The sequence below is a fragment of the Camelina sativa genome, chromosome 18, assembly GCF_030686135.1.
Source record: "Camelina sativa cultivar CO46 ecotype springtype chromosome 18, ASM3068613v1".
Classification (NCBI taxonomy): Eukaryota; Viridiplantae; Streptophyta; class Magnoliopsida; order Brassicales; family Brassicaceae; genus Camelina; species Camelina sativa.
In genome coordinates this window covers 3,549,540-3,574,287 of record NC_141897.1, presented here as the reverse complement: position 1 = coordinate 3,574,287, position 24,748 = coordinate 3,549,540, and the positions used below count along the sequence as shown (strand labels likewise).

At 35.3% G+C, this 24,748-nt stretch overlaps 4 protein-coding genes, 1 long non-coding RNA gene and 2 pseudogenes across 8 annotated transcripts; 3 read left to right on the top strand and 4 right to left on the bottom strand.

The window, feature by feature from the left end:
• Positions 1-1,990: 1,990 nt before the first annotated feature.
• Positions 1,991-3,577, bottom strand: LOC104760497 (uncharacterized). 2 transcript variants are annotated; one of them, XM_087498182.1, is made up of 3 exons: positions 3,539-3,577; positions 3,248-3,346; positions 1,991-3,177 (listed from the first exon to the last, which is right to left on the bottom strand). In XM_087498182.1, the coding sequence occupies exon 3, from the start codon at positions 3,162-3,164 to the stop codon at positions 2,094-2,096; it is 1,071 nt and encodes a 356-aa protein (XP_087354308.1). In that variant the 5' UTR covers positions 3,165-3,177; positions 3,248-3,346; positions 3,539-3,577; the 3' UTR covers positions 1,991-2,093. The 2 variants fall into 2 exon arrangements, with proteins under 2 accessions (XP_087354308.1, XP_010481737.1); XM_010483435.3 differs by lacking the exon at positions 3,539-3,577 and having other exon boundaries at positions 1,991-3,151; positions 3,248-3,339.
• Positions 3,578-3,581: 4 nt separating this feature from the next.
• LOC104760499 (ycf3-interacting protein 1, chloroplastic) lies at positions 3,582-6,172 on the bottom strand. The gene is made up of 6 exons (XM_010483436.3): positions 5,612-6,172; positions 5,473-5,517; positions 5,261-5,374; positions 4,583-4,663; positions 3,932-4,099; positions 3,582-3,760 (listed from the first exon to the last, which is right to left on the bottom strand). The coding sequence occupies exons 1-6, from the start codon at positions 5,966-5,968 to the stop codon at positions 3,671-3,673; spliced, it is 855 nt and encodes a 284-aa protein (XP_010481738.2). The 5' UTR covers positions 5,969-6,172; the 3' UTR covers positions 3,582-3,670.
• A 530-nt stretch (positions 6,173-6,702) lies between these two features.
• LOC147921466 (uncharacterized) lies at positions 6,703-8,791 on the top strand. Its single transcript, XM_087497698.1, has 3 exons — positions 6,703-8,470; positions 8,576-8,699; positions 8,788-8,791. The coding sequence occupies exons 1-3, from the start codon at positions 6,703-6,705 to the stop codon at positions 8,789-8,791; spliced, it is 1,896 nt and encodes a 631-aa protein (XP_087353824.1).
• An 820-nt stretch (positions 8,792-9,611) lies between these two features.
• On the bottom strand, positions 9,612-11,635 carry LOC104760500 (beta-glucosidase 13 pseudogene; annotated as a pseudogene). The gene has a single exon (XR_015589331.1). The product of XR_015589331.1 is annotated as a beta-glucosidase 13 pseudogene (transcript).
• Positions 11,636-12,184: 549 nt separating this feature from the next.
• LOC104760501 (DNA replication licensing factor MCM6) lies at positions 12,185-16,804 on the top strand. The gene is made up of 18 exons (XM_087499015.1): positions 12,185-12,508; positions 12,632-12,784; positions 12,883-13,008; positions 13,129-13,291; positions 13,393-13,586; positions 13,683-13,878; positions 13,957-14,034; positions 14,168-14,397; positions 14,487-14,601; positions 14,751-14,825; positions 14,916-15,056; positions 15,173-15,376; positions 15,471-15,632; positions 15,729-15,784; positions 15,870-16,012; positions 16,092-16,202; positions 16,302-16,432; positions 16,554-16,804. The coding sequence occupies exons 1-18, from the start codon at positions 12,432-12,434 to the stop codon at positions 16,689-16,691; spliced, it is 2,493 nt and encodes an 830-aa protein (XP_087355141.1). The 5' UTR covers positions 12,185-12,431; the 3' UTR covers positions 16,692-16,804.
• An 835-nt stretch (positions 16,805-17,639) lies between these two features.
• LOC104763116 (alpha-barbatene synthase-like) lies at positions 17,640-21,260 on the bottom strand (annotated as a pseudogene). Its single transcript, XR_015588259.1, has 7 exons — positions 21,222-21,260; positions 20,892-21,165; positions 20,403-20,785; positions 20,088-20,309; positions 19,854-19,992; positions 18,391-18,639; positions 17,640-18,052 (listed from the first exon to the last, which is right to left on the bottom strand). The product of XR_015588259.1 is annotated as an alpha-barbatene synthase-like (transcript).
• A 1,444-nt stretch (positions 21,261-22,704) lies between these two features.
• On the top strand, positions 22,705-24,231 carry LOC147921465 (uncharacterized). The gene is made up of 3 exons (XR_015588741.1): positions 22,705-22,855; positions 23,474-23,596; positions 23,948-24,231. It is a non-coding gene; the product is annotated as an uncharacterized LOC147921465 (long non-coding RNA).
• Positions 24,232-24,748: the final 517 nt, after the last annotated feature.

Here is a 24,748-nt window from a genome sequence, read left to right as displayed (position 1 = left end):
TTTTGACAGGAGGTGCTCTTCCTCATAAAACCTCCGTAACGTTTCAGAAAGTTCAATTATCTCAAAACAAGCGCCAACAAAATATCCAAGCACCACTGATCCGCCAAAGCTAAACCTCTTTATATTTATATAAATTAGTGAAAGTTGTTGTGGTCTCCAATGGATCTTTGTCGTCTTAATTAATCAAAAGTTTCCTCATTTTCTTCCTTATAATTGAGTCATTAAATAAATACTCGAATATTTGCTATGGGAATGTGAAATATTATAACATTATGGGAAAATAACTTGTATTCCACTAGACTCCGTCTTCAAATACTTTTGAGATTTTTTGGTCATCAAATAATAGTAATTTCATAAATTTTTATTTGATTATTTTCAATATGGCAGTAGAAAAGGTAATTTTTACTTATTTATTTATTTATTTATTATTATTTGTGATGAAAACACAAGTGTAGAAGATAGACCCCTCGAAGAGGGACCTTCCAAGTTTCGTGGTTGTTAATTGCGCAAAGGCTGGAAAGTGGAAAGTCTCATTGGTGCCCAAATGCTCAACAAATTATTCCCAATCAACTAAAATCTCCTAATAACGACAACAATTATTCATTTAATCATTTTTCGTTTTAATAATTCATACAAAATGAGAGAATGCACACCGACGGTTCAGCATTTAATTCTATGCAAACAAGATACATAAAAACAAAAAACTATAGCACCATTCACGAACCCTACAATTCATACAAAATTTAGTAATTTTGATTTTGTTTTGTAAGGTGAATGGAAATTTTTCCGTAAGGGTTTTGTAATGAACGGACTTAAACCATTTATAATGTTTTTGAAGTTGTCGGGTACAACATTTTAATACAAGTAGTCGAAAACAACATGATCGTGTGGCAGCTGTGATATTCTCTGCAAATCTACAGTTTCTATTTATAAACCACTAATCCTATAATATTCGTCGTCCACCTAACCTAATAAGAAAGTAACCACGTACGTGATTTAGACAAAAAGACAATTATATTTGTATTAATATATGTACTTGTAACTTGTCCAACTCTAATTTATAATGGAATTTGGACTAGTTTAGAACTGATTCTACAAGATAGATACAGCGTTGTAAGGTAGGACCAAACTGGGTTGGCCAAAACATGTGTCGCCAGATTCTAGCCAGATCCGAGTCTAATGAAATTTAAACCTATATTGAAACTCATCTTTATAAGTCCGGTCCTGGCTACTTTTGCATTTGCGTTTAGGTTACTAACTTACTATTCCCGGTGAAGCAAAACATAATTTAAAGAATATTGAACCATTTTTTGGTTAATTTTGACAACCTAAATTAATAGAATTATATTTTTCAGTTTACCTAAAACGCTATTGTTGAATGAGTACGGGTACTGTATCAAGGATAATAAACAAAAATGGGCGAAACAAAGGACTTGTATTGAGATAGTCGAAAATCGGCAAGTTTACAATATTAGTTAATAGAGTCGGTCGACTGATTACAATATTGAACTCTTGCTTGAAGGCTACTAAACTTAGAACTAGAATCTACTCAACAGTTTAGACTCCCGTTCCAGAATATCCTCTCTCTTTGGCTAGAGAGCCTCTATTTATAGCTGATGGGACGTTTTATCCTTGCGCTTTGGGGTCGATGTGGTACCGCAAATGGCGATCGTCTCTGTTAGGGCCGTCGCTTAGCGGGCTGGATGTCGAGTTAGGCCCTTCTAGAAGCTTGTTCGGCCCAGAATCGCGTATCCGCTAGTCAACGCTTTCCTCTAGTTTTATTGACCAATCCTGAGATGGGCCGATCGGATGGCCTGTTAAGGCTGGGTGAAACCCATATCCAACAGCTATGTTTGCAAAATGTACACGCCAATGGTATTAAACTTTTCATTTGTTTTTGACGTTTAATTTTTACAAATAACAAAGAAGTTTTGCATAAACCAATCGAGAGACTAAATCAAACTAGACATGCCTACAAAATACATTCATATATTGAATTTTGGGAATTTATATTACCAAAGGAAAATGTTTGACATGACTTTGGTATATTACATTTTATATTATATATTCGTAGTTAAAGACTCCATCATCAGTCAAACGGCTTGAGCTTCCAAGAAAGCATTGAAATTCTTGGAGGCTTCTAACAACCGTGGAGAGATCACCGGAGACGTAGGGTATGAAACCGGTGATGACGTGGAGAATCGAACCTGACGCAGTGAAGAAGACTCCATCGATTTTCTGTTTTTCGAACCAGAAACCTTTAAAACACCTTTGATCTCTTTCTCAACAGGTTCCTTGTCAAACACGAAAGCCGCTGAAACGGGATCGTCATGGTCGTTATCACCAGAACCACTTTTTATTAGCTCGGACGGTAAGTCATAGAAGTGATTTCCTCCTTCTTCTCCACCGGATTCCGAAGTATATGAGCCGCAATCGAATTTCTCCATTGAAGCTCGAGCTGAGATCACTGTGGTAGTGGTTGTGGATTCTCTGACGGATACGGTTCTTGAAACGGTAATGGTTGATGACGATGATGTCGTCGTTGTGGTAGTTCGAGTGAAGGAAGAAGAATCATCTTTCCGTGATGATCTGATCGGTTTTCCTTTACCGAAACCAGGGAGGTATAAACACAGAGCGTTGCATTTGAATCCGTCTTCTAATGTATTATTATTGCTGATGCTCTTGTTCGACTCGGTTTTAATGAAGAACGAGTTCCTCTTAAGGGAGAGTCTCTTGCTAGTAGACCCACAAGATTTGCTTCTCTTGTATGCCGCAGAAGATGAGTCCTGTTCCTTGTTTTTGAGCGACCGCATTAGACCCGAACGTTGTCTTGGAGAAGCAGCGGTTGAGTTTGGGAGGCTACGGCTCAGAAATTTAGTCCGAACTGGCTGCAACGGAAGAGGCATAGGCGAATCTAAATCTCTAGGAGGTGACATCGCCGGTAAGAGAACCATATCGAAGCTATCGTTCCTTCTCATCGAACCAGACATAGACAACGACCTGATTGATTTCGGGTCCATGGATATATCTCTCTCGGATTGAATCATACTCGTTTGCTTGACCAGAATCTTCTTCTTCGAATCGATTCTGCTTAGAACTTGCCAATCCTCACGAGAACTTTCGTCTCTGAAGCTAACCGTTGGCAGAAGAACTGCAGCCACCATTTTATTTTCCAACCTGAATTGTCAATTAGTAAGAAAAGAAAATGACAAATGGCTAAGTATTAAGGCTAAGAGATGATGGATACTTATACAGAGTCACAAAGAGTAAGCATGGATTGCACGTCTGGTGGCTTATAGTGGCTACACTGAGTCATGATTTGCACGTCCAGCTTTCTTTCCGCGTCCTGCGTATTAGTCTCGGCCTAAGGTTATTGACTTTATAACTATAAACATAAACAAATAATAGAAGGTTTAAAATTATTTAACATCGTTGACATGAGACTATGCCCAGGATTGAGACAATATCAGATCATGATAGATATGCTCGCACGAACCACACTTATTATAATATTACCAAAGGGTTTGGAGTACTTTACCTGAAGTTTGTGTAGACCACAAGCCGACGAATAAGGAAGAATGTGCTTTAAAATTTTTAAATTTATTTCATGATCTTAAGTTACAAAACATCAATGATGGTGGTGGTGTGCAAAAACTAAATGGATTTGACTCTACTGAAGGGAATTGTAAAACAAGATTAATACAACAGAGACACCGATGATAACTGGTAAAGCCGATACAAAGTACAACGCTCCATAACCCTGCAACAGATTAAGAAGGCAGGAAAAATATCAATCAGATCCCAAGTTACAACACAAAATGTCATTGTCAACAACTGAACGCTGGCAATATTATGAAAGACAGAAAGAGTAATGGATTCTAGGTAAAATCAGTAGTCTGTAAAATCGTTTGAGAGAGATTTGGGAACAAACCGCGACTTTGGTTACTACTCCTTGTTCATCATCGACATCGGCGTCTTCAATTGCAGCAGCTGAATCCCATTCTATGTTAAGTCTCTTGGCTGCTTCTTTTGGATCTATCCCGGTGTCTGTGGATTTAGCATACATTGATTTTCCTCGCTGCTTCTTTGACACCTCAACCTTTTACGATAGAGAAGATAAAGCCTTAAAACAGAGTTCTGCTAAGCTAATTAACTAAATGTATATTAGCAGCCACCGAGTTACACAAAGAAAAAGGGATCTCTTCAATCATATTTACACACCGATAAAGGAATCACCACAATCAATTAAAATGAAGATATGAAAGGTCTTGTACCAACAGCACACTGCCACTTGGGACAAAATATCCAATTCATTAGGCTTTCTATGTTTTTTAGCAGAAACTTTCATGCCTAGTTCAACTGGATGTCTTATGAGTCTGATTTTCTTGAGGAAGAGATATTGATAAACAAATGTGTATGATTTCAATGGATGCATCACGAAATTTGGGACATGTGAAAGTTTATAGGCTTACAGGATTGGTTTCATCATGGATTTAAATTGCCTAAGGCGAAAAGGTACCAAATTTTCTCTACCAATCTCACCTATAACGAGAAAAATGGTGGGGGTACTAATAAGAGGTACCTCTAAATTTGGCCAACGCATCATTTCCTCATGAAGCATCCGGAGAGTGGCACGATCCTTAGGGATTTTCCCATCATTTACCTGTGAGAACACACCAAAACCTTTTTAGTGATCTTCATACTAATGTCAAAAGAAAACTACTTCCAACACCAAATTGCCACTTGATCACCCCTTGTAACTACACAAAGAAAACTGCTTAACTTGGTGTGCTGAAGTAACACCTTGACATCATGATGGGTAGTAGTAATTCTATCACAAGCACATATATGCCTTGGAAAAGTTTTCTATCGAAGCTCAGATCTTAGAAAGGCAGCAAAATGTTCCATTAAAACCATAAATGTAACAGATCAAGCATGAATGCAACTCAAGAAAGGTTGGTTGAGCAGAACTTGCAAGTAACTGCCGTAATTATACATCAGCCTTGATGTACAAGAAGAAGAAGAAGAAGAAGAAGAACAAAACAACCACACTCCACACGACCAAACCAACTGATTCACAATAGCATTCTATGAACACTCCTAGAACTGTAAACCATATATGTATTCCCTTGTCTTACAATTATCTTAAGGTACATGTATGAGGACAGATTCTATTTCACTAATGGTAAGGCAAAGGCAGATTCAAGATTGACGAGGCAATAATATCAAAAGGTGCATGTTGAGAAAACAAAAAAGTAACCTGCTCCAAGGCTTCAGCCAAGTCATCCCTACTTGGGGTCTCCGAATCTTCAATTCCAAGCAGCCTCCTTCTTTCCACTTCCCTTGGATCCTCAATCATGATTGTCAACTTAACCTGTATAGTTTGCAACAAAAATCCCAAGCTCTGACTTAATATCTCATCCTAAACCAATCCTTAAAAACCAATACAGAACCATGAAAATGCAGCTTTACCTCACTAAAGATCATATCTCTATTCCTCCTGAGAAGCTCCAATACCTAATCACAAACACACACACAAAATTCTAATTTCAACAATCTACAAATTTTCACACACACAGCTAAATCTGCAAAACCAAAAATTCTCTCAAACCCGTTTGATCTCGTTAACGTATTTGAGATCTTCAGGATCGACTTCTTCTCCTTCTTCGTATACATCTTCATCATCTTCATCATCTCTGTCTTGTTTCTCCTTCTCTTCCTGCTCCAACGTTAACGGAACCGGAATACGAATCTCCGTAACATCTCCTTTCTCCTGCTTAGCTATCAAACTACCGAATCTCCGATTCTTCTTACTCCGCCTCACCCAACGATCATCAGAATTACCACTAAAACTGCAAATAACAACCGGAGACGGCGAACAAACACCGTAGTTCCGTTGGCCGCCGGAAGAAGAATAAAAACTCGAAACACAGTACTGTAACGGCAACTGAAACATCTGCGTCACCATAATTTCTTCTAACCAAAAAACACGATTTCACAGATTCTGCATCTCTCTGAAGATATCTAGAGGAAGAAGACGATTCAAATCATCCAAATGTTAAAACTCAATTTGTCAATTAAAAGATAAAATTGAATTCGTATAAGATTGGGAAAGAAGATAATACGAGTGGCTGATATATGTTGATTTGCAGGCCCGTCTCTGACCCATGGCAGGGTAGGCATTTGCCCAGGGTCCAATATTAAAAGGGCCCAATAATTTTTTTGGTGTGAATTCATAAAAAAAAAATTAAAGAATAAAAAGGCCTCTCAAATAAAAATTTAGAACAAAAAGGGTCCATTAAAAATAAGTGTTTAAGATCAAAAGACCCAAAAAAAAGTTGTTTAATTAATAAGAAAATATCGTTGGCTTTTGAGACATTCACGCCGTTGACGTCGCCGATCATATCAAAAATCCTTTTAGCTCACAATTCACTAATCACAATTCACAAAACAACCTAATCATCTTTTTTTATTCATCAATCATCAGTTTAAACAGGTTGCAGTTTCGTGCCTGGCATCCCTGGATCTTAAACGCTGCAGGAAGAGTGGACGACAAAGTGACTTTTCTCTTACGTGCACTACACAACTCTTAGTACCAGGTGACATTGTTCCTTTTTTTATTTAATCATGGTGTTGTGTGGGAATGACAAAAGAAAGAGAAAAAAAGAACAAGATCAATTTATAGAATCTCAAAGAGGATCTATGGATAAATTTGTTAAAAAAAAAACTGCAGCTAGTACGAGTGCTAGTGTAGAAGAACCTAGTGTGAATCCTCATGATCATTCAAGTGAAAAATTAGATGATGTTGTGAATGAGTCTCATGAGAATGTGTCGAATCCACCTAATACTGAAAGTTTGAATGTTGATGAACCAGTTCCTGTTCCTCCTGTCGATATCTATGATCCTAGAAATTGGAATAATCTTGACAACAAAACAAGGGATTTGTTGATTGAAAAAGGACCGAAAAGAGATATAAATAATGTGTTCCCTATAGATGATGAAACTAAAAGGCACTTTGCATATAAGTATTATTTTAGAAAGTTGAGTAATGGAGAAACTGATGATCGAAAGTGGTTGGTTTACTCAAAGTATGTGGATAAGGTGTATTGTTTTTGCTGTAAGTTATTTCAGACTCATGGTCAATTAAGTTTATTAGCATCCGAAGGTTTAAGAGATTGGAAACATATTGGTGATAGGCTAAAAAATCATGAGAAAAGTGAGGAACATATGGCTAATATGAGGATTTGGAATGATGTAAAAGTTAGATTTCAAAGTAATCTAACTATTGATAAAGAATTCCAAAAAGAAATTGCAAAAGAAAAAGAACGTTGGAGACAAGTTTTATACAGAATAATTTCTGTTGTGAAATGTCTTTCCAAAAGAAATCTTGCATTTCGGGGTTCAACTGATAAACTTTATCAAGATAGTAATGGTAATTTTTTAGGGATGATTGAGATGATTGCTGAATTTGATTTGATTATGCAGGATCATATTAGACGCATCCAAACTCATGAGATACATCATCACTATCTTGGTCATAACATTCAAAATGAGCTGATTTCTCTTCTCGCTTATAAGGTCAGGTTCTCTATCACAAGTGTTATTAAAGAGGCAAAATACTTTTCTATTATCCTTGACTGTACACCCGACGTGAGTCATCAAGAACAAATGAGTATAATAGTACGATGCGTAAATATGTCAACTGAAAGGATAAAGATAGAAGAGTATTTCTTAGAGTTTCTGAAAGTAGATGATACCTCGGGACTAGGCCTCTTTAAAGAATTACAAAATGCTCTTAAGTCACTTGATCTTGATATCAAGGATGTGAGAGGACAAGGTTACGATAATGGTTCTAATATGAAAGGAAAACACCAAGGAGTTCAAAAGCGAATGCTAGAAATAAATCCGAAAGCATTGTTTATGCCATGTTCTTGTCATAGCTTGAATCTAGTTGTTAGTGACATGGCACATTCTTGCTTGAAAGCTGTATCTTTTTTTGGGATTGTGCAACGCATATATACTTTATTTTCAGGCTCTACCAAAAGATGGAATGTTTTACTTAAGCATGTTCCATGTTTTACGGTAAAAAATCTTTCTAATACTCGATGGGAGAGTCGAATCAAAAGTGTCAAGGCTATAAGATATCAAACTCCTCAAATAAGGTCAGCTTTATTAGAATTATATACTTTGTGTGATGATGCTATATCAAAGAGTGAAACTGAAAGTTTGGTAGATGCACTTGAAAATTTTGAGTTTTTACTTGGCATGGTTATTTGGCATGACATTTTGTTTGCTATTAACTTGGTGAGTAAGAACTTACAAGCTAAAACTATGTGTATTGATAATGCAATGAAGCAAGTAGAAGGTTTGATGTCTTTTTTTGAGAAATATAGAAATGATGGATTTAGCTCAAGTATGACTATTGCTAAAGGTCTTGCTGATGATATGGATGTTGATGTCGTATTTCCAAGTAAGCGTCGTAGGTTTAAGAAAAAACAGTTTGACGAGAACAATCATGATGAAGTAATTCAAACACCTGAGGATGCTTTTAAAATTGAATATTTTTTGGTTGTAGTGGATATGACAATTGCTTCTTTGAGAAGTAGATTTGAGGAAATGAGAACATTTGAGACTGTTTTTGGATTTTTATATAATTCAGTGAAACTAAAGTCACTTGATGCTATTGAATTAAGAGAAAGGTGCACTAATTTTCATAATACATTTTATCATTGTGGTTTATCAGATGTTGATTTGGATGACTTTTTTTCTGAGTTAAGAATATTGCAGGTGACTTTACGGGATGAAGCTATGACACCTATTGAGGTTCTTGAGTTTGTAAAAAATATTGGTTGCTATCCAAATGTTGTTATTGCTTATCGACTTTTACTAACCACTCATGTGACAGTAGCATCAGCGGAAAGGAGTTTCTCTAAGCTAAAATTGCTGAAAAATTATTTGAGATCATCAATGTCTCAAGAAAGATTGAATGGTTTAGCAATTTTATGCATTGAAAAAGATATTTTGGAGAGTTTGGATTTTGAAACAATTATCAATGATTTTGAATCAACAAAGGGTAGAATGAAACGTTTCATATGATCGTTATTCTCTTGAAATAATTGATAGTTTATTTTATGTTTCAGATTTAGCTACCTTGTAGTTGGAGACTTGGAATGCATGTGTGGACGAACCATTGAAGCTCTAAACCAAGAATTTTTTTTATCTACAACAAAAAAAAAATTATTTTTCTTTTTGACAGTGATCTAGTTTATTTTCTACTTTATTTGATATTAAATTTTATCATATTTGTTGGGAATTTTTTTAATAAAAGGTCCATTTTAAGTGTTTTGCCTAAGGTTGTCAAAATCGTTAAGACGGGGCTGTTGATTTGCCTCGAAACGCTTTACTACTTTAGATAATATTATTATTCTTTCAACTCAAAATAGAATAAAAAGAAAATAATAATACAGAGATTTTAACATTTTTAATTGCAAAAATCATCATTAGTATCAGAGATTTGCTTCAATATTTAATTATTAATCAACAATAATTGTTTTTAAATAAACCGCACACATTGCGGAAATATTTATTAAACCTAAAATAGTTATTAATCATCAATTCTTTTTCTTCTTATTCAACAACCTTTTAAACCATTTTGCCGATTTCTTGAGATATCTCTTACGTCCATGGTCGAAATCCACGTAAACCAGTCCAAACCGGACCGTGTATCGCGTTGCCCATTCAAAGTTATCCAACAACGACCATGCGAAAAACCCCTTCACATTGGCTCCAATCGAGATTGCATCTTGAACCATCTTGAGATGTTTAGCGTAGTAATCGATCCTCTCACCATCTTTAAGTAAGACTTTACCGGTACTAGCTTCATCCCTCCCGTTCTCGGTTATGTATATAACCGGGTCCTTAAACTTGTATTTTGCATAGAGGAGGAGATCACGGATTCCCTTGGGATATATTAATAGCCAATCCGATGCAGCTTTTGGACCTATGGGAACTCCTTCTCTTTCACCTGTGATGCTGGCACAAGGATCAGTGAATAGTGTAACGTTTTCGTTAGAGCAAGGAACATCCTTTGCGTAAGAAGATGAGTAGTAGTTGATCCCAATGAAATCGTATGATCCTTTGAGCATCTTAGATTGTTTTGTAGTAAATGTAGGTAAGCGACCGTGTTTTACGTTGTTGATCATATCAACCGGGTATTTACCGGTCACAAGTGGCTCCATGAAATAGTCGAATGTGAATGCCATGGCTCGTGCCGCGGCTAACCTGTCCTCGGCTGACTCTGTATTATAAGGTAAGTTCCAACCCGCGTTTAAGGCGATACCGACTTGACCTTTTTGAGATGTCTTGTATTTTTTTCTGTATACTTTGACTGCTTCTCCGTGAGCTAGGATGAGGTTGTGACCAACGATATAAGGCTCGGTAGCTCCGTTTCCAGCGGTGCAGTTAGGGTTTGTGAATTTTGAGCATCTTCCTGGAGCCATGACACCTGCAACGTATCCTTGTTGCACCACTTTCAATGGCTCGTTCAATGTCATCCAATGCTTCACTCGATCTCCAAAACTCTTGAAGCAAAGATCCGCGTAATGGCGGAAATCATTCACAATCTCTTTGCCGCGGAATCCTCCGTAAGCATCTTCAAGGGCTTGTGGTGTGTCCCAGTGGAAAAGAGTGACGAAAGGTTTGATTCCTTTGGACAAAAGCTCATTGATCAAGTTGTTGTAATAATCAATACCGGCTTGGTTGATTCCTCCTTTCAGATTCCCACGTGGCAAGATCCTCGACCATGAGATGGAGAATCTATAAGCATTGAAGCCAATCTGATGTAGTAAACCTACATCTTCTTTGTAAAGATGGTAAGAATCATCAGCAACAGATCCATTGCTACCATCTATAATCTTCTCTGGATATTTTTCGGAGAATGTATCCCAAATACTTGGTCCTCTACCGTCTTCGTGAGCACCTCCTTCGACTTGGTAAGCAGACGTTGCAGCTCCAAATATGAAATCTTTTGGAAAATCACTTCTTTTTAGTTTAGGCGTTGAAGAGTGTTTCTTGGCAACAACTTCGTTAGAAGAAGACAATGAACACTAGTAAACAAAGATATTTAGCTCTCATTATAGAATATTAAGTTGTTTTAAGAACTCTAGATTGATAAAGAATAGCTCTCTTTATTGCTTAAGAAAATAACTCTCAAAACCTAAGCTCTCTCAAATATGCCACACCTTGACTACTCCTTATATATGCATAGACCTAAACAAATTTCCTTTTCTCTTTTAGGACAACTTCCTATTCTCTCAATTTCCTATTTTGTTATATTTAGATAATTCCTAAATATAATTTCTAATCCTTATCTCTTTAGGATATCTTCTGTTTAAGCTAAGTCAACAATAATTTCTTTTTGATTGATTAATGAATCTTGTTTCTGTTGTATGAAGATTGAACTCAGATTTATATAGGCAAGAGAATTGGTAACAGATTTTGTTACGTTAATCTATAAATAGAGAGAAATATACGATAAGAGATAGTATACCAAATCTTGTAAGGTTTTACTTGTTCATAATTTAGTAAACAGAAAATTCAAATGATCTTATCTATTTTTCTTTCTAATGATGTAAAAAATAGCTAAACATTCGTCAATGTTTGTTTGTTTGTTTTTTTTTTGTTGTTTTCCTTAACAACCAAAGTTTTTAAACATCGATTAATCTGGGTTATTGGTTTGAGATTTGAATAGAGTTTTAAAGATTTTAAATTTTATGTAGAATATGTTGTTATTAGATCAAAATTTTGTTAAATTCTGTTAAAGTTTAGTGTTATTAGTTTGTGATTTGTAAAAAGTCATTTAAAATCTGAATAAATTTGGGTTATTGGATTTAGACTTTTATAAAGTCATTAAAAGTTTTGTGTTATTCAATTAAACAAAAGAATCTATATTGTTAATGAATTCAATTATTATGTTATTGGTTCATGACTTTATTTACAAAATAAAGTCATGAAAAGTATCATAAAAATACAGGGATTGTTTGGAGTACTTTACAAGATTTTAGAAAACTAATCAACAAAACTTTCGAACAATCTTTAACAATCTTTCACTATTCATTTTTAATGATTTTGTTAAACTCTTCAAAAATCTTTATAAATTAGAATCCAATAATACCCCTAACTAAATACTCCGAAAAGGTCAATCTATTAATGCCCAATATATAAGCCCAATTTATAGGCCCAATTGACATCTCGCTATGATTTTAGCGGGAAAATGTTAGACGGCGGCACATTAAGTTCCCGCCACAACAGACTCGCCATTTCTCTTTTGCCCACAGTGGAGAAACGTTTTTTTGCTATCTGTTCAAACAACTTTAGGGTTTTGTTTTTGGTGGTGAAGAGGGAAAATTGTCAGTGAGGGAAGAATTTGAAAAATGGAAGCTTTTGGTGGGTTTGTAATGGATGAACAAGCGATTCAAGTAGAGAACGTCTTCCTCGAGTTCCTCAAAAGGTTTGTTTGTTTTTTTTTTTTTTTTTTTCTGGGCTCTTTTTTGTTTTGTTTATCCACTCAATTTCATTCGCTTTAGGTTGAAATTAGCGTTTTTTATTTGGTTTCCGAAATTGGGTTTTCCAGTTTCCGATTAGATGCGAACAAGCCGGAACTGTATTACGAAGCGGAGATTGAAGCGATTCGAGGCGGTGAATCAACAATGATGTATATTGATTTCTCACATGTTATGGGTTTTAATGATGCTCTTCAGAAAGCAATAGCTGACGAGTATTTGAGGTTTGTATAATTATCTAAAACCCTAGCTTTTTATTGAATTGGGTGTGTTAAGATTTGTTCTGGGGTTTTTGATTTTTGTGTGTTTGGAATTGGTTTAGGTTTGAGCCGTATTTGAGGAATGCGTGTAAGCGGTTTGTGATTGAAATGAATCCTTCTTTCATTTCGGATGATACTCCCAATAAAGATATCAATGTTTCCTTCTACAATCTCCCTTTCACTAAAAGGTAATGCCTTTTATATAGTCCTAATTGATGATTTTGATTCTAGAGTTGTTGTTGTTAGGATGGTTTTGGCTGAATTTTAGTGAATTCTGATGATGACTTTTGTTATCATAATTTTGGCAGGTTGAGGGAGTTAACGACTGCAGAAATTGGGAAGTTAGTGTCGGTGACTGGTGTGGTTACTAGAACAAGTGAAGTGAGACCTGAGCTGCTTTATGGGACGTTTAAGTGTTTAGATTGTGGTAGTGTTATAAAGAATGTTGAACAACAGTTTAAGTATACACAGGTAATTGGTTCTTGAGTTTGGGTTCTTTTAACATTTTGTAGGAAGTGTTTAGCTTGTCTTTTTGTTTTGTTTGTTTTATATAATTTGTGGCTTTGGTGCAGCCTACGATCTGTGTGAGCCCAACTTGTTTGAACAGAGCAAGATGGGCGTTGCTTAGACAAGAGAGCAAGTTTGCGGATTGGCAAAGAGTTAGAATGCAGGAGACTTCAAAAGAGATACCTGCTGGTTCCTTGCCACGGTCTTTGGATGTCATTCTGCGTCATGAGATTGTTGAACAGGCTAGAGCTGGTGACACGTAAGATTTCTCCTGCGCCAGTTCTCTAAGTTATTTCTTCTATCTTCACAAGAATCAAGATTGACATTCTTTGTACTTGTGTATGTGTCTTCACAGGGTTATTTTTACCGGAACTGTTGTTGTTATACCTGACATATCAGCACTAGCAGCACCTGGAGAGAGAGCAGAATGCCGTCGAGACTCGTCCCAACAGAAAAGCTCTACTGCTGGACATGAAGGTGTTCAAGGTCTCAAGGCTCTGGGAGTTAGAGATCTTTCGTATCGGCTTGCCTTTATCGCCAACTCAGTGCAGGTTTGTCAACTTTTTAGTATCTGTCAAACCTAAACCTGAGATGTGTTGATCAATCTCAATGTTTATTTTTTTCTCCAGATTGCTGATGGTAGTAGGAACACTGATATGAGGAACCGCCAAAATGATTCTAATGAAGATGATCAGCAGCAGTTCACGGTGAGGTTTAAAATTTATTTACTGGACTTGAGACAGTTATTATTCATCAGGGTCCTGGCTTTGCTCTTTTATCCAACCTCTTACACGCTTATGTATACAACTAATTTCATAGGTCCTTATTTGAAATTTACAGGCAGATGAACTAGATGAAATTCAGCAGATGAGAAATACCCCTGATTACTTCAATAAGTTAGTTGGAAGCATGGCCCCAACCGTTTTTGGTCATCAAGACATCAAACGTGCAGTTCTGCTTATGCTTTTAGGCGGTGTGCACAAGACTACTCATGAAGGCATCAACCTTAGAGGAGACATCAATGTTTGTATAGTTGGGGACCCCAGCTGTGCTAAATCCCAATTCCTCAAGTACTGATTCTCATTGAAATTCAGAGCTGTCTTTTTTTCTCTTCTTTAGACTGAAATCTCATGCCTCAGTTTTGGTTTGTTAATTGCAGGTATACCGCAGGCATAGTACCAAGATCTGTGTATACATCTGGGAAGTCCTCTTCTGCAGCTGGGTTGACTGCAACTGTTGCGAAAGAACCGGAAACTGGTGAATTTTGCATTGAGGTAAATTTTGAATTGATGGAAATTTATTACTTGCAAGGAAACTTTCTAGTAACCAAAACTTTATAATCACTTTGAAGAATGCTAGCCTTTCTACAAACATTTGATTTCTGCACTCTTGTTGTTATTAATGCTATCTGACTCTTTAACAGGCTGGTGCTTTAATGCTTGCTGACAATGGAATATGTTGCATTGACGAGTTTGACAAGATGGATATCAAAGATCAGGTAAGTGAGCATCATTGGTTGTTACAGAACAGAGGATTAAGTATCCTAGACAGTGTTTGATGAAAACTATTGTTACATTTGGATGTATAGGTTGCTATTCATGAAGCGATGGAGCAGCAAACCATAAGCATTACAAAAGCTGGGATACAAGCAACCTTGAATGCTAGGACATCAATTCTTGCAGCAGCTAATCCTGTTGGTGGGCGATATGATAAATCTAAACCACTTAAGGTGAGGTCATCCCCAAAAATGAATCCAAACAGATACATATTTGTATTCCTTTCTTTGCTGAAAAAGTTTAATGGAAGCATTCATATCTAATTAGGGTTTGATCATGCTCTTTTCAGTATAACGTCAATCTTCCACCTGCCATTCTTTCGAGGTTTGATCTTGTGTACGTTATGATTGATGACCCTGATGAGGTAACGGATTACCACATTGCCCATCATATCGTGCGAGTTCACCAGAAGCATGAAGCAGCGCTTTCTCCTGAGTTCACTACCGTACAACTTAAGCGCTACATTGCATATGCCAAAACGTTAAAGCCAAAGGTTGTAGACTAGCCCAAAAAATGTTTTGATTGCAAAAGACTCTTCTGTTGGAGGTGCTAACATCTTTTCGCTATCTTCATCTGTTGTGTTGCAGCTAAGCCCAGAAGCAAGAAAGCTACTTGTCGAGTCTTATGTTGCTCTTCGTAGAGGTGATACAACTCCAGGCACAAGAGTCGCATATCGAATGACAGTTAGGCAGCTAGAGGCACTGATCAGGCTCTCAGAAGCCATTGCTAGGAGTCATTTGGAAATTCTGGTGAGATTATCCTGAACAATATTGCCATGTCTTTTTTTTTTTAATTCTACCAGTCGTTATTTTGCTTGATTTGAAAATTTGTTATATTTCTTTCAGGTTAAACCAAGTCATGTTCTACTAGCTGTCAGACTGTTGAAGACTTCAGTCATCAGGTAACGTTTAACATCTCTTTTTTTTTTCTCTTAAATTGTCTCAAAACCTTAACCGATAACGATCATATTTGTTTCTCTTATCCAGTGTTGAGTCAGGGGATATCGATCTTTCTGAGTACCAAGATGCTAATGGTGAGAACATGGACGACACAGATGACATTGAAAACCCTGATAATGGAGATGAGGATCAACAGAATGGTGCAGCTGAGCCAGCCCCTGCAACTGCAGGTACTTGCACACTGTTTATGCTCTTCTTTTTTCTCTGACTCAGTTAAGAACCTTAACTAACAACATGGTTTGGCAACAGATAATGGAGCAGCAGCTCAAAAGCTGGTGATTAGCGAGGAAGAATATGATAGAATCACACAGGCCTTGGTCATTCGCCTTAGACAACATGAAGAAACTGTAAACAAAGACAGTAAGCAACATCACTCTTCAATTCTTCATACCATTCATTTTTCTCTTTAACTCTTGAAAAAGATACATTATGCGACTAGTAACTCTTTTTCTTCTTTAGGTTCGGAATTGCCTGGAATAAGACAAAAGGAACTGATTCGATGGTACATCGATCAACAAAATGAGAAAAAGAAATATAGTTCACAAGAGCAAGTAAAACTCGATATCAAGAAACTCAGAGCCATCATTGAGGTAAAATCTTAAAAAGCTTGTAAAAAATCCTAAACAATCTTATTAGTTTTTTTTTTGTTAAAGAAACAATCTTATTAGTTAAAATTATGTTTCTGTCTAACACATTCTATGCATCGTACAGAGCTTGGTATGTAAAGAAGGTCATCTTATAGTGTTAGCTAATGAGCAAGAAGCCGCAGAAACAGAAGAAACAAGGAAAAAATCTTCACAAAGAGATGAGAGGATCTTGGCTGTTGCTCCAAATTATGTAGTTGAGTGATGTTAGTAAGCGTTAAGATATAAATTTGTAGTACTCTTTAAGTGAACTAATTTTATTGGAATTTTGAATTCAGTTAACTTTATCGACACTAGAGGAAATTATATCTTCTCAAATCATAAAACTCTTATAGATGTTGGATATGATCCTTCAGATAGTTACCCGCTCTAATTCTATATTTGCTTCTTCTTTGGTAATTCTATGTTACTCCATGTATTGGTTAACTATCCTCTAAATTTTAAATATTTACCTCATAATCACGTAAATTCTTCATTCTTACCATTCTCCAAGCCCTATAATCGCACATGCATGGCTGCATACGAACCAACCTCATCCTCGCCAGCCTCCATGTTAGGCACGCGACCAGCTCGGGCCCATTTTAATAAGCTCAAGGTTTGATCTCACTAATATCTCGAACTGCTTGATTACACAAGAATTCTAAACATATTACAGTGAAGAGGATCATTCTTTCATTTGATTCATGCTCTGCCCTAAAGACATAAAAATTTCTAATGGACTAATTAACTTTGAAACCTGTCTCGATATCGGTAAAGAAACACGGACAGTGGACTAGTATCCTTGACTGATATGGAAATGTCGTAGCTGGTACTGGTCCAAGAGATTAGAGATGCTAAAGTTGTTGGATGCCATCGTGGATTGGTATTGCCTGGTCATAAGTGATGCCGTTTGGTACATAAAGTAACGTGGGTTGATATTTGTGTCCCACATAGGTGCTTTGAACTGCCAAATGCTGAATTTTTGTTTCTTTGTTCGTCTATGCACACGTTTACTCCAAATTTTGTCATGTTTCATTAGCAAGACCCGAATTACTCCAAATATACTCAAGATACTTCAAATTTATGAAATATTCGTAGACTTGAAAAAAAAAAAAAGCAAAATAAAATAAAAAATGAGTCCAACCCCATAAAAACACAACATATCATAGCCAAAATGATTCATCATTTTGAACTTAAATTTATTTGACTTATGTTGATTTCATGAGATCAACACAACACACTTCAACGAAACCCAAAAGGAAGAAAATGATATTTTTACCGAGTCACCAGAATCTAAGGATGTATTGGATCTATGAGCAAAGTAAATATATAATCCTTGAACTTTCCATCGCGATGGTTGAAGACATCATCTTCTGTATAGAGAACATCTAACAAGCGTCCGAAACCGATGAACTGGTTAAGAATTGGACGAGAAATGTTGGTCATTTTGATGCACTCTTCGTTTACGATCTTGTTAATATTTCCAATCATTTTCTCAAATTTCATATTGGCTTCTTCTTTGGTAACTCCATGTTGCTTCATGTAATAGTTGACTGCGTTTGCAGTATATCCTTTCTTCATATCGTCCTGAAAAATTTAGTTAAATTAGAAAATGTTGTGACATCTAAACACAAATTTAGTTAAGAGTTTTTGACTTTTTGTATCCTTCCACAATAGGGAAAAAAAAAAATTAATATAGGGAAAGCAAGAATTTATTTCTTTCACGTAAATTGTAAAATATTAATTCATCAAATATGTTGACAAAAAAAAAAAAATCAAATATATGTAGTTACGGTTTTCGATCGGGGTAACAAATTTTTGATGTAGACCAGGTTTGGCAAAAAGAACGGTTCCCGGTCACATCCGGTCGATAGATTCGGTTTAAATCATTGCCTAATCTTTTCTGAAATAACGTTTTTGTGTACCTCATAATCGGTCATGTCATCCATGAGACGTGTCTTTGCAGCCAAAGAACGGACGAGCTTTGGCCTAGATCTTAGCAACTCAAAATCTTTCTTCTTACCAATCTCTCCAAGTCCCATAATAGAACATGCCATGGCTGCATAGGCACCAACCTCAGCTTCACCAGCCTCCATGTACTCATCAAAGTTAGGCATGTGACCTGCTCGTGACCATTTGATAAGCTCTAGGTTTGACCTCAGGAGTATCTTGAACTGCTTAGTTACACCAAATTTTTTAACATGGTAAATTCTTTTTACCAGCCATGAATATGATAATCATATGGATTTGGTTATGGATACTTAGGGTTAGTATAAATAATCACCTCTTCTATCATCTTCAGCAGCATAAATGATCTTTCTTGTGACCTCAATATTTCTTCATACTCTTTAAAAACGTACATCACAAATTGGAAGGAACTCTTCTTCTTACCAATCTCTCCAAGTCCCATAATAGAACATGCCATGGCTGCCTAGGCACCAACCTCAGCTTCACCAGCCTCCATGTACTCATCAAAGTTAGGCATGTGACCTGCTCGTGACCATTTGATAAGCTCTAGGTTTGACCTCAGGAGTATCTTGAACTGCTTAGTTACACCAAAATTTTTAACATGGTAAATTCTTTTTACCAGCCATGAATATGATAATCATATGGATTTGGTTATGAATACTTAGGGTTAGTATAAATAATCACCTCTTCTATCATCTTCAGCAGCATAAATGATCTTTCTTGTGACCTCAATATTTCTTCATACTCTTTAAAAACGTACATCACAAATTGGAAGGAACTCTTCTTCTTACCAATCTCTCCAAGTCCCATAATAGAACATGCCATGGCTGCCTAGGCACCAACCTCAGCTTCACCAGCCTCCATGTACTCATCAAAGTTAGGCATGTGACCTGCTCGTGACCATTTGATAAGCTCTAGGTTTGACCTCAGGAGTATCTTGAACTGCTTAGTTACACCAAAATTTTTAACATGGTAAATTCTTTTTACCAGCCATGAATATGATAATCATATGGATTTGGTTATGAATACTTAGGGTTAGTATAAATAATCACCTCTTCTATCATCTTCAGCAGCATAAATGATCTTTCTTGTGACCTCAATATTTCTTCATACTCTTTAAAAACGTACATCACAAATTGGAAGGAACTCTTCTTCTTACCAATCTCTCCAAGTCCCATAATAGAACATGCCATGGCTGCCTAGGCACCAACCTCAGCTTCACCAGCCTCCATGTACTCATCAAAGTTAGGCATGTGACCTGCTCGTGACCATTTGATAAGCTCTAGGTTTGACCTCAGGAGTATCTTGAACTGCTTAGTTACACCAAAATTTTTAACATGGTAAATTCTTTTTACCAGCCATGAATATGATAATCATATGGATTTGGTTATGAATACTTAGGGTTAGTATAAATAATCACCTCTTCTATCATCTTCAGCAGCATAAATGATCTTTCTTGTGACCTCAATATTTCTTCATACTCTTTAAAAACGTACATCACAAATTGGAAGGAACTCTTCATGTGACCTTGAAGATTTCCCATGTAATCTGGTTCCCATCTGCTCACATAAAATGCAAAAGTGATTATAGAGTATTATTTGTTTATTGGATTTTGTAATGAGATTGCATGAATCGTTTCAAGTTATATATGTACCTTTCAAGACAATCAACCAGGCTTGTATCTTCAGGAATTGAACCATGGATATCGCAAGCGTCATCTAAAAAAGTGATTAGTAAGTATAACTTAGCTGACATAATTCTGCCAAGTGAAACCTGAGGCTCAAAGTTGATCACCAGTGCCGAGAACTAACTCTCGACAGTTCTTTCTTTGCTGTTACGTGGGAGGTTTAACGTATGGTTTAGTTCCCTCCACCACCTACGAAAATATACAAAATATTATATATACAACGTATGGTTTAGTTCCCTAGCTAGCTCTTTTAGAAGAAAACTAGATAATTAATCCACATACATGGTGATAGTTTTTAATTCTTGGAAATAATGAAGCTGGAAGAACTTGAAATTGAGCTTGGCTAGCTTGAGCAGTGTTTCATCACGGTCCGCTTCTTGTTCATAGAATGAAATATATTCTCTTGCAACTAGGGCTTGGCTTTTCCGGTGTTGAGGTATGTGAAGGGCCTTTTGTATAAGCTTTAACATATTTGGTGGGCTCGCTCTGTGACGTGTAGCTAGTGGCTCCAAGTGGTCTAGTGTGAAGCTCGATGCTTCATCCAATATATGATCCGTCGTTGTCCTAAAGTGCCCAGCTTCGTAGAAGCTTTAACATACCCTTAACATCTTTAGTTAAACTTTCCTTGAACTTGCCGTTTTTTCCTTTGAATCTGTTGAAGACATCTATATAAAAATAAATCATTAGTTATTTTTAATGGATTATATATTCATCTAAATCAAAATGTACATCAACAATTTTATGACATGCATGTTTTAAAAAAATCCGTACCGGACAACATATTGTAACCGCATGTTCTAAAAACTCGAAACATGGTTGAGATTGTATACAAATCATTTTCATCAGCGATCAAATCTTCTATATTTTCAAAAGCATGTTTCAAGGTCTCTTCGATCTCGTTCTCAAAATGATAAGAGAGACCAAGGCTGATCAGCAAATGAATCGAAAGTATCTTCCTCTTTATTGCATCGGAAGACAAACTAAATATGTCTTCTCTCACTTTAGGTTTGAGTTCCTCAATGTCTCTAGCAAGGACATCAAAATCCTGAAAGTAGAAATATATACATGTCAATGTGACAAGTAACTTTAGCTTTAATAAACCAAAAGAAATTTAGAAATTTCATGAGACGCAAGTACCATTTCTTTGACACATCACACATATCAGGTAATAATGTAATAAACATGCAACACAAATTACTAGTCTTTTTATATCATGGTTCTGGACATATATATACATTTGACTATTATATATACTGTTATATATATAGTTGTTAATGGTTATATAGACTCACCGAGTCAGTGAAGGGAACACTGAGGAAGTGATCACCCCATTGAGAAGGTGGCAATTTAAAAAAAATTGAAGCATATATCCTGATTTCGTGTTTCCATAGTCATGAAATGAGAGAGAGAAAGAGAGAAAGAGAGAGTGGTGGTGGATTATTTGCAACGGGGTAGACCTATATATAGGAAAAATTGAGAGTTGATGGTCATATATATATCGTTATGCCTTATACATGTTGGTGATAATAAACAGAGGTATATGTTTATCTTAATCATATATACTAGGTTTGAACCCGCGATACAACGCGGGTATATTATTTTTTTTTATTTTGTTAGATATATTATATTTATGAATGCTTTATTTTTCGTGTCTAGGTCAAAGAGTAAAATAAAATGTTTTATATATTTTGTGTGTGTATTGAATGAAAATCAAATATTTTTTGTTTTTCTGTTCGGTTTTGATGCACGGTATATTTAACACATATCACACTTTTTTAAACTTATATATCGTTTTGTCTATTATTTTTGTGTTTATTATGTCAAATGTATCAGCCCACATCCATTTTAGCTTGTCTGATTTGTAATCTACATGGCCTTGCTACTACTCGCATAGGCTTGCCCGCTAAACCTGCAACCCGCATAGGCTTATCCACTAAAACCCGCAATCCGCATAGACTTCTATGTGATTGTAAAACCTCTTCTACTTGTTTAGGAAGAAAAAATATTAAAATTTTGTGTGTTCAATGTTATGTTCAATAACCCTTGTTAAGTCCAAGAGGACAGACCTCTAAAATATATTTTAAAATAATTAAAAGAAATCAAATTGTTTTTAAATATAAATTAATATTTTTCCTATTTAAATTAATATTTTTGTATTTCGTAAGTAATTTAGTTTTTATACATCAAAACTATTTATAGTATCACATATATTACATTAGTGTCTTTACGACATTAATATCTTATAAGTTTTTATAGAAAAAATGTTCCATTTGCAAATCTTTTGATATGAGATATGAGATATAATATTTACAATAATTTTTTTTAAAGAAAAACTCAAATTCTGATAATTAATGTACATACATTATAAATTATTTTTAGATATTTATACTATACATGAATCAAATATGTAATAATATTTTAGGATAACATTTCTACTGCAACTTATTTTAACCTATTTACTCTAATTTTTTTTCTTAACAACACAAAATAACTTATTTACTATTTGGGCCTTCAATTCTACACCAAAGCCCATACAACTTTCCTTCCTCCACCTTACGACACAACAACTCCTTTCGTTGTCGTCGAGGCAGAGAGAGAGAAGAGAAGAACAACTCCCTTCTTCTTTTCTTATTCTTTCTTCTTGTAATTTCTCTTGTTTTCATACTTGATTCTATTGTGTAGGTTTAATCAAAGATGAGACTCCAACAAAAGCACCCGATTCTGGTGGATCCGAGGTTCGTAACTAACCAATTTACAACTTTGTTTTATAATTTATGTGGTTGTTGATCTTCAAATTTAACCCAGTTCGCAATTCAAATAACATATACCTTTCGAATTGAACATTACCCAAAAAATATTTGTAAATCTGATGACAATAATTTCCGATTATATACTGATAATCATGAAAAACCAAATTCAAAATTTGGGGTTTATACAATTTCAAAATCGAATATAAATTTTGTAAGTTTGTTTTCGTTGAAGTAAGCATCTCAAATAACTTAATTCAGGTTTTAATATGAATCAAAGAGACCTTAATTTCAAAATCTGTTTTTTTTTTATAAAAAAGATGGAATTTTATCCCAAATTGACAAAGGAAAAATGTTCAACTGATCTCCATTCTCCTGGAATGATCTTGTTTCCACACCAGTTCATCAAGTCATTTTTCATGGAAGCGTGGATCTTTGTACCCTGAAATAACATTAGATTTGTTTAGTTTTATAAGAATACAACTTGAATATGTATGTATACAAAATAGTGATAGTTTTAAAAAAATTCTTTATACTCACTTCACTTGAACGTCAGCGAGTACCATGTCCAAGGTTTCACCAAATTTTGCTCTATACGTCTTCCAGGTATGAAGAATCCAAACTTGAACTTTCCATGAAGTCTTCTAAGGCTTAACATCTCGGATGAATGCCAAGCTGCAGCCATTGGCAATACTTTTTGTGTGTTTAACGACTTTTAAAAGAGGAATGGTAAGTGTTTGATGATCATATTTATAGATGAATAGTAGTTTAGGGTTTAGGTAAAAAAGTTTGAATGTTAGTTTTTTGTGAAAGCAAAAAGTCTTGGATACGCTTAACAGAAAAAGATACTTCGCCAATTTAGAATGAATGATGGTTGATTTACGGGAAATATTCAATATATGACGAAAGATTTGAGCGTTGATTATGGAATTTTGGTTTGTTAGATAGTTATGATTTTTTTAGAAATAGAATCGAGATTTTGTGGTGATTAAGTTTTGAAGATTTCTTTTTATTCGTATATTCTTTCGATTATGTGTGAAACAACTAATGGGCAAGGCTTTTTTGGTGGTTTTCGTACAGGCCAAAACGACATTCACGTGAAGCCCAACAACATTCAAACCGGGTTATAAGTGAAAGGACGCGGATCCTTTCTCCAAACGGATTGGGTAATGTCGATTCCTTAGTTTTTTTACAAAATTACCTCTTCCAATTTCAATATACATTCTCCTTTACAACAAATTGAATGACAATCTGGGAAATTTTGAGCAATTTTCGAATTTGTACTTCTCTTTTACTTATATAGAGATGATTTATATTTATGCATATGCATGTTGATATAAAACCATATATATGTATATTTAAAAGATGTTCACATATGAATGTCACCCAAATTGGAATTGATCATCAAAAAACAACTTTTATATGGACGCAATTACTTTAGGATTTGGGGATAAGTTTAACAGATTTGTATACATTTTTACTGCACAAAGGGAGAACAAAATATTTTATTGATAAAGATTTCTGAACTATATAATATAAAGTTTTTAGTGAATGCTCTCCGAACGATCGATCTTAATTAAGGAAGTCGTAATGATGCTTTGGTCGCTTCAAATCGTTTTCTTAGATTATCGTTAAGGAAATCTAAAGAGATTTAGATGAATAGTAAAAATGAGAATTCTAAAGTGGTAAACGAAGAAAATGGTAAATAGTAATGATTTTGAATTCTATATAAATGAAAAGAATTAGGTTCCCACCGGGAATATATTTTTATAATTAATAATTAAAAATTAAATTATGTTTTATTTTTTGGTAGTATTTCTTATGTTATATAGTATTTCTTATGTCATTAATTATTTTTGGATGAAAATGTAGTTTTTTCTA

Excerpts from the sequence above, each read along its gene's own strand:
- LOC104760497 (XM_087498182.1), bottom strand. The coding sequence starts at position 3,164 with ATGGTGGCTGCAGTTCTTCTGCCAACGGTTAGCTTCAGAGACGAAAGT.
- LOC104760499 (XM_010483436.3), bottom strand. The coding sequence starts at position 5,968 with ATGGTGACGCAGATGTTTCAGTTGCCGTTACAGTACTGTGTTTCGAGT. Across the intron at positions 5,375-5,472 it reads GAGATATGATCTTTAGTGAG|GTTAAGTTGACAATCATGAT; the intron begins GTAAAGCTGCAT and ends CAAACTATACAG. Across the intron at positions 3,761-3,931 it reads GAGTAGTAACCAAAGTCGCG|GGTTATGGAGCGTTGTACTT; the intron begins GTTTGTTCCCAA and ends AATCTGTTGCAG.
- LOC147921466 (XM_087497698.1), top strand. The coding sequence starts at position 6,703 with ATGGATAAATTTGTTAAAAAAAAAACTGCAGCTAGTACGAGTGCTAGT. Across the intron at positions 8,471-8,575 it reads TGTTGATGTCGTATTTCCAA|TGGATATGACAATTGCTTCT; the intron begins GTAAGCGTCGTA and ends TTTTGGTTGTAG.
- LOC104760501 (XM_087499015.1), top strand. The coding sequence starts at position 12,432 with ATGGAAGCTTTTGGTGGGTTTGTAATGGATGAACAAGCGATTCAAGTA. Across the intron at positions 13,879-13,956 it reads TTATCGCCAACTCAGTGCAG|ATTGCTGATGGTAGTAGGAA; the intron begins GTTTGTCAACTT and ends TTTTTTCTCCAG. Across the intron at positions 14,035-14,167 it reads ATGATCAGCAGCAGTTCACG|GCAGATGAACTAGATGAAAT; the intron begins GTGAGGTTTAAA and ends TGAAATTTACAG.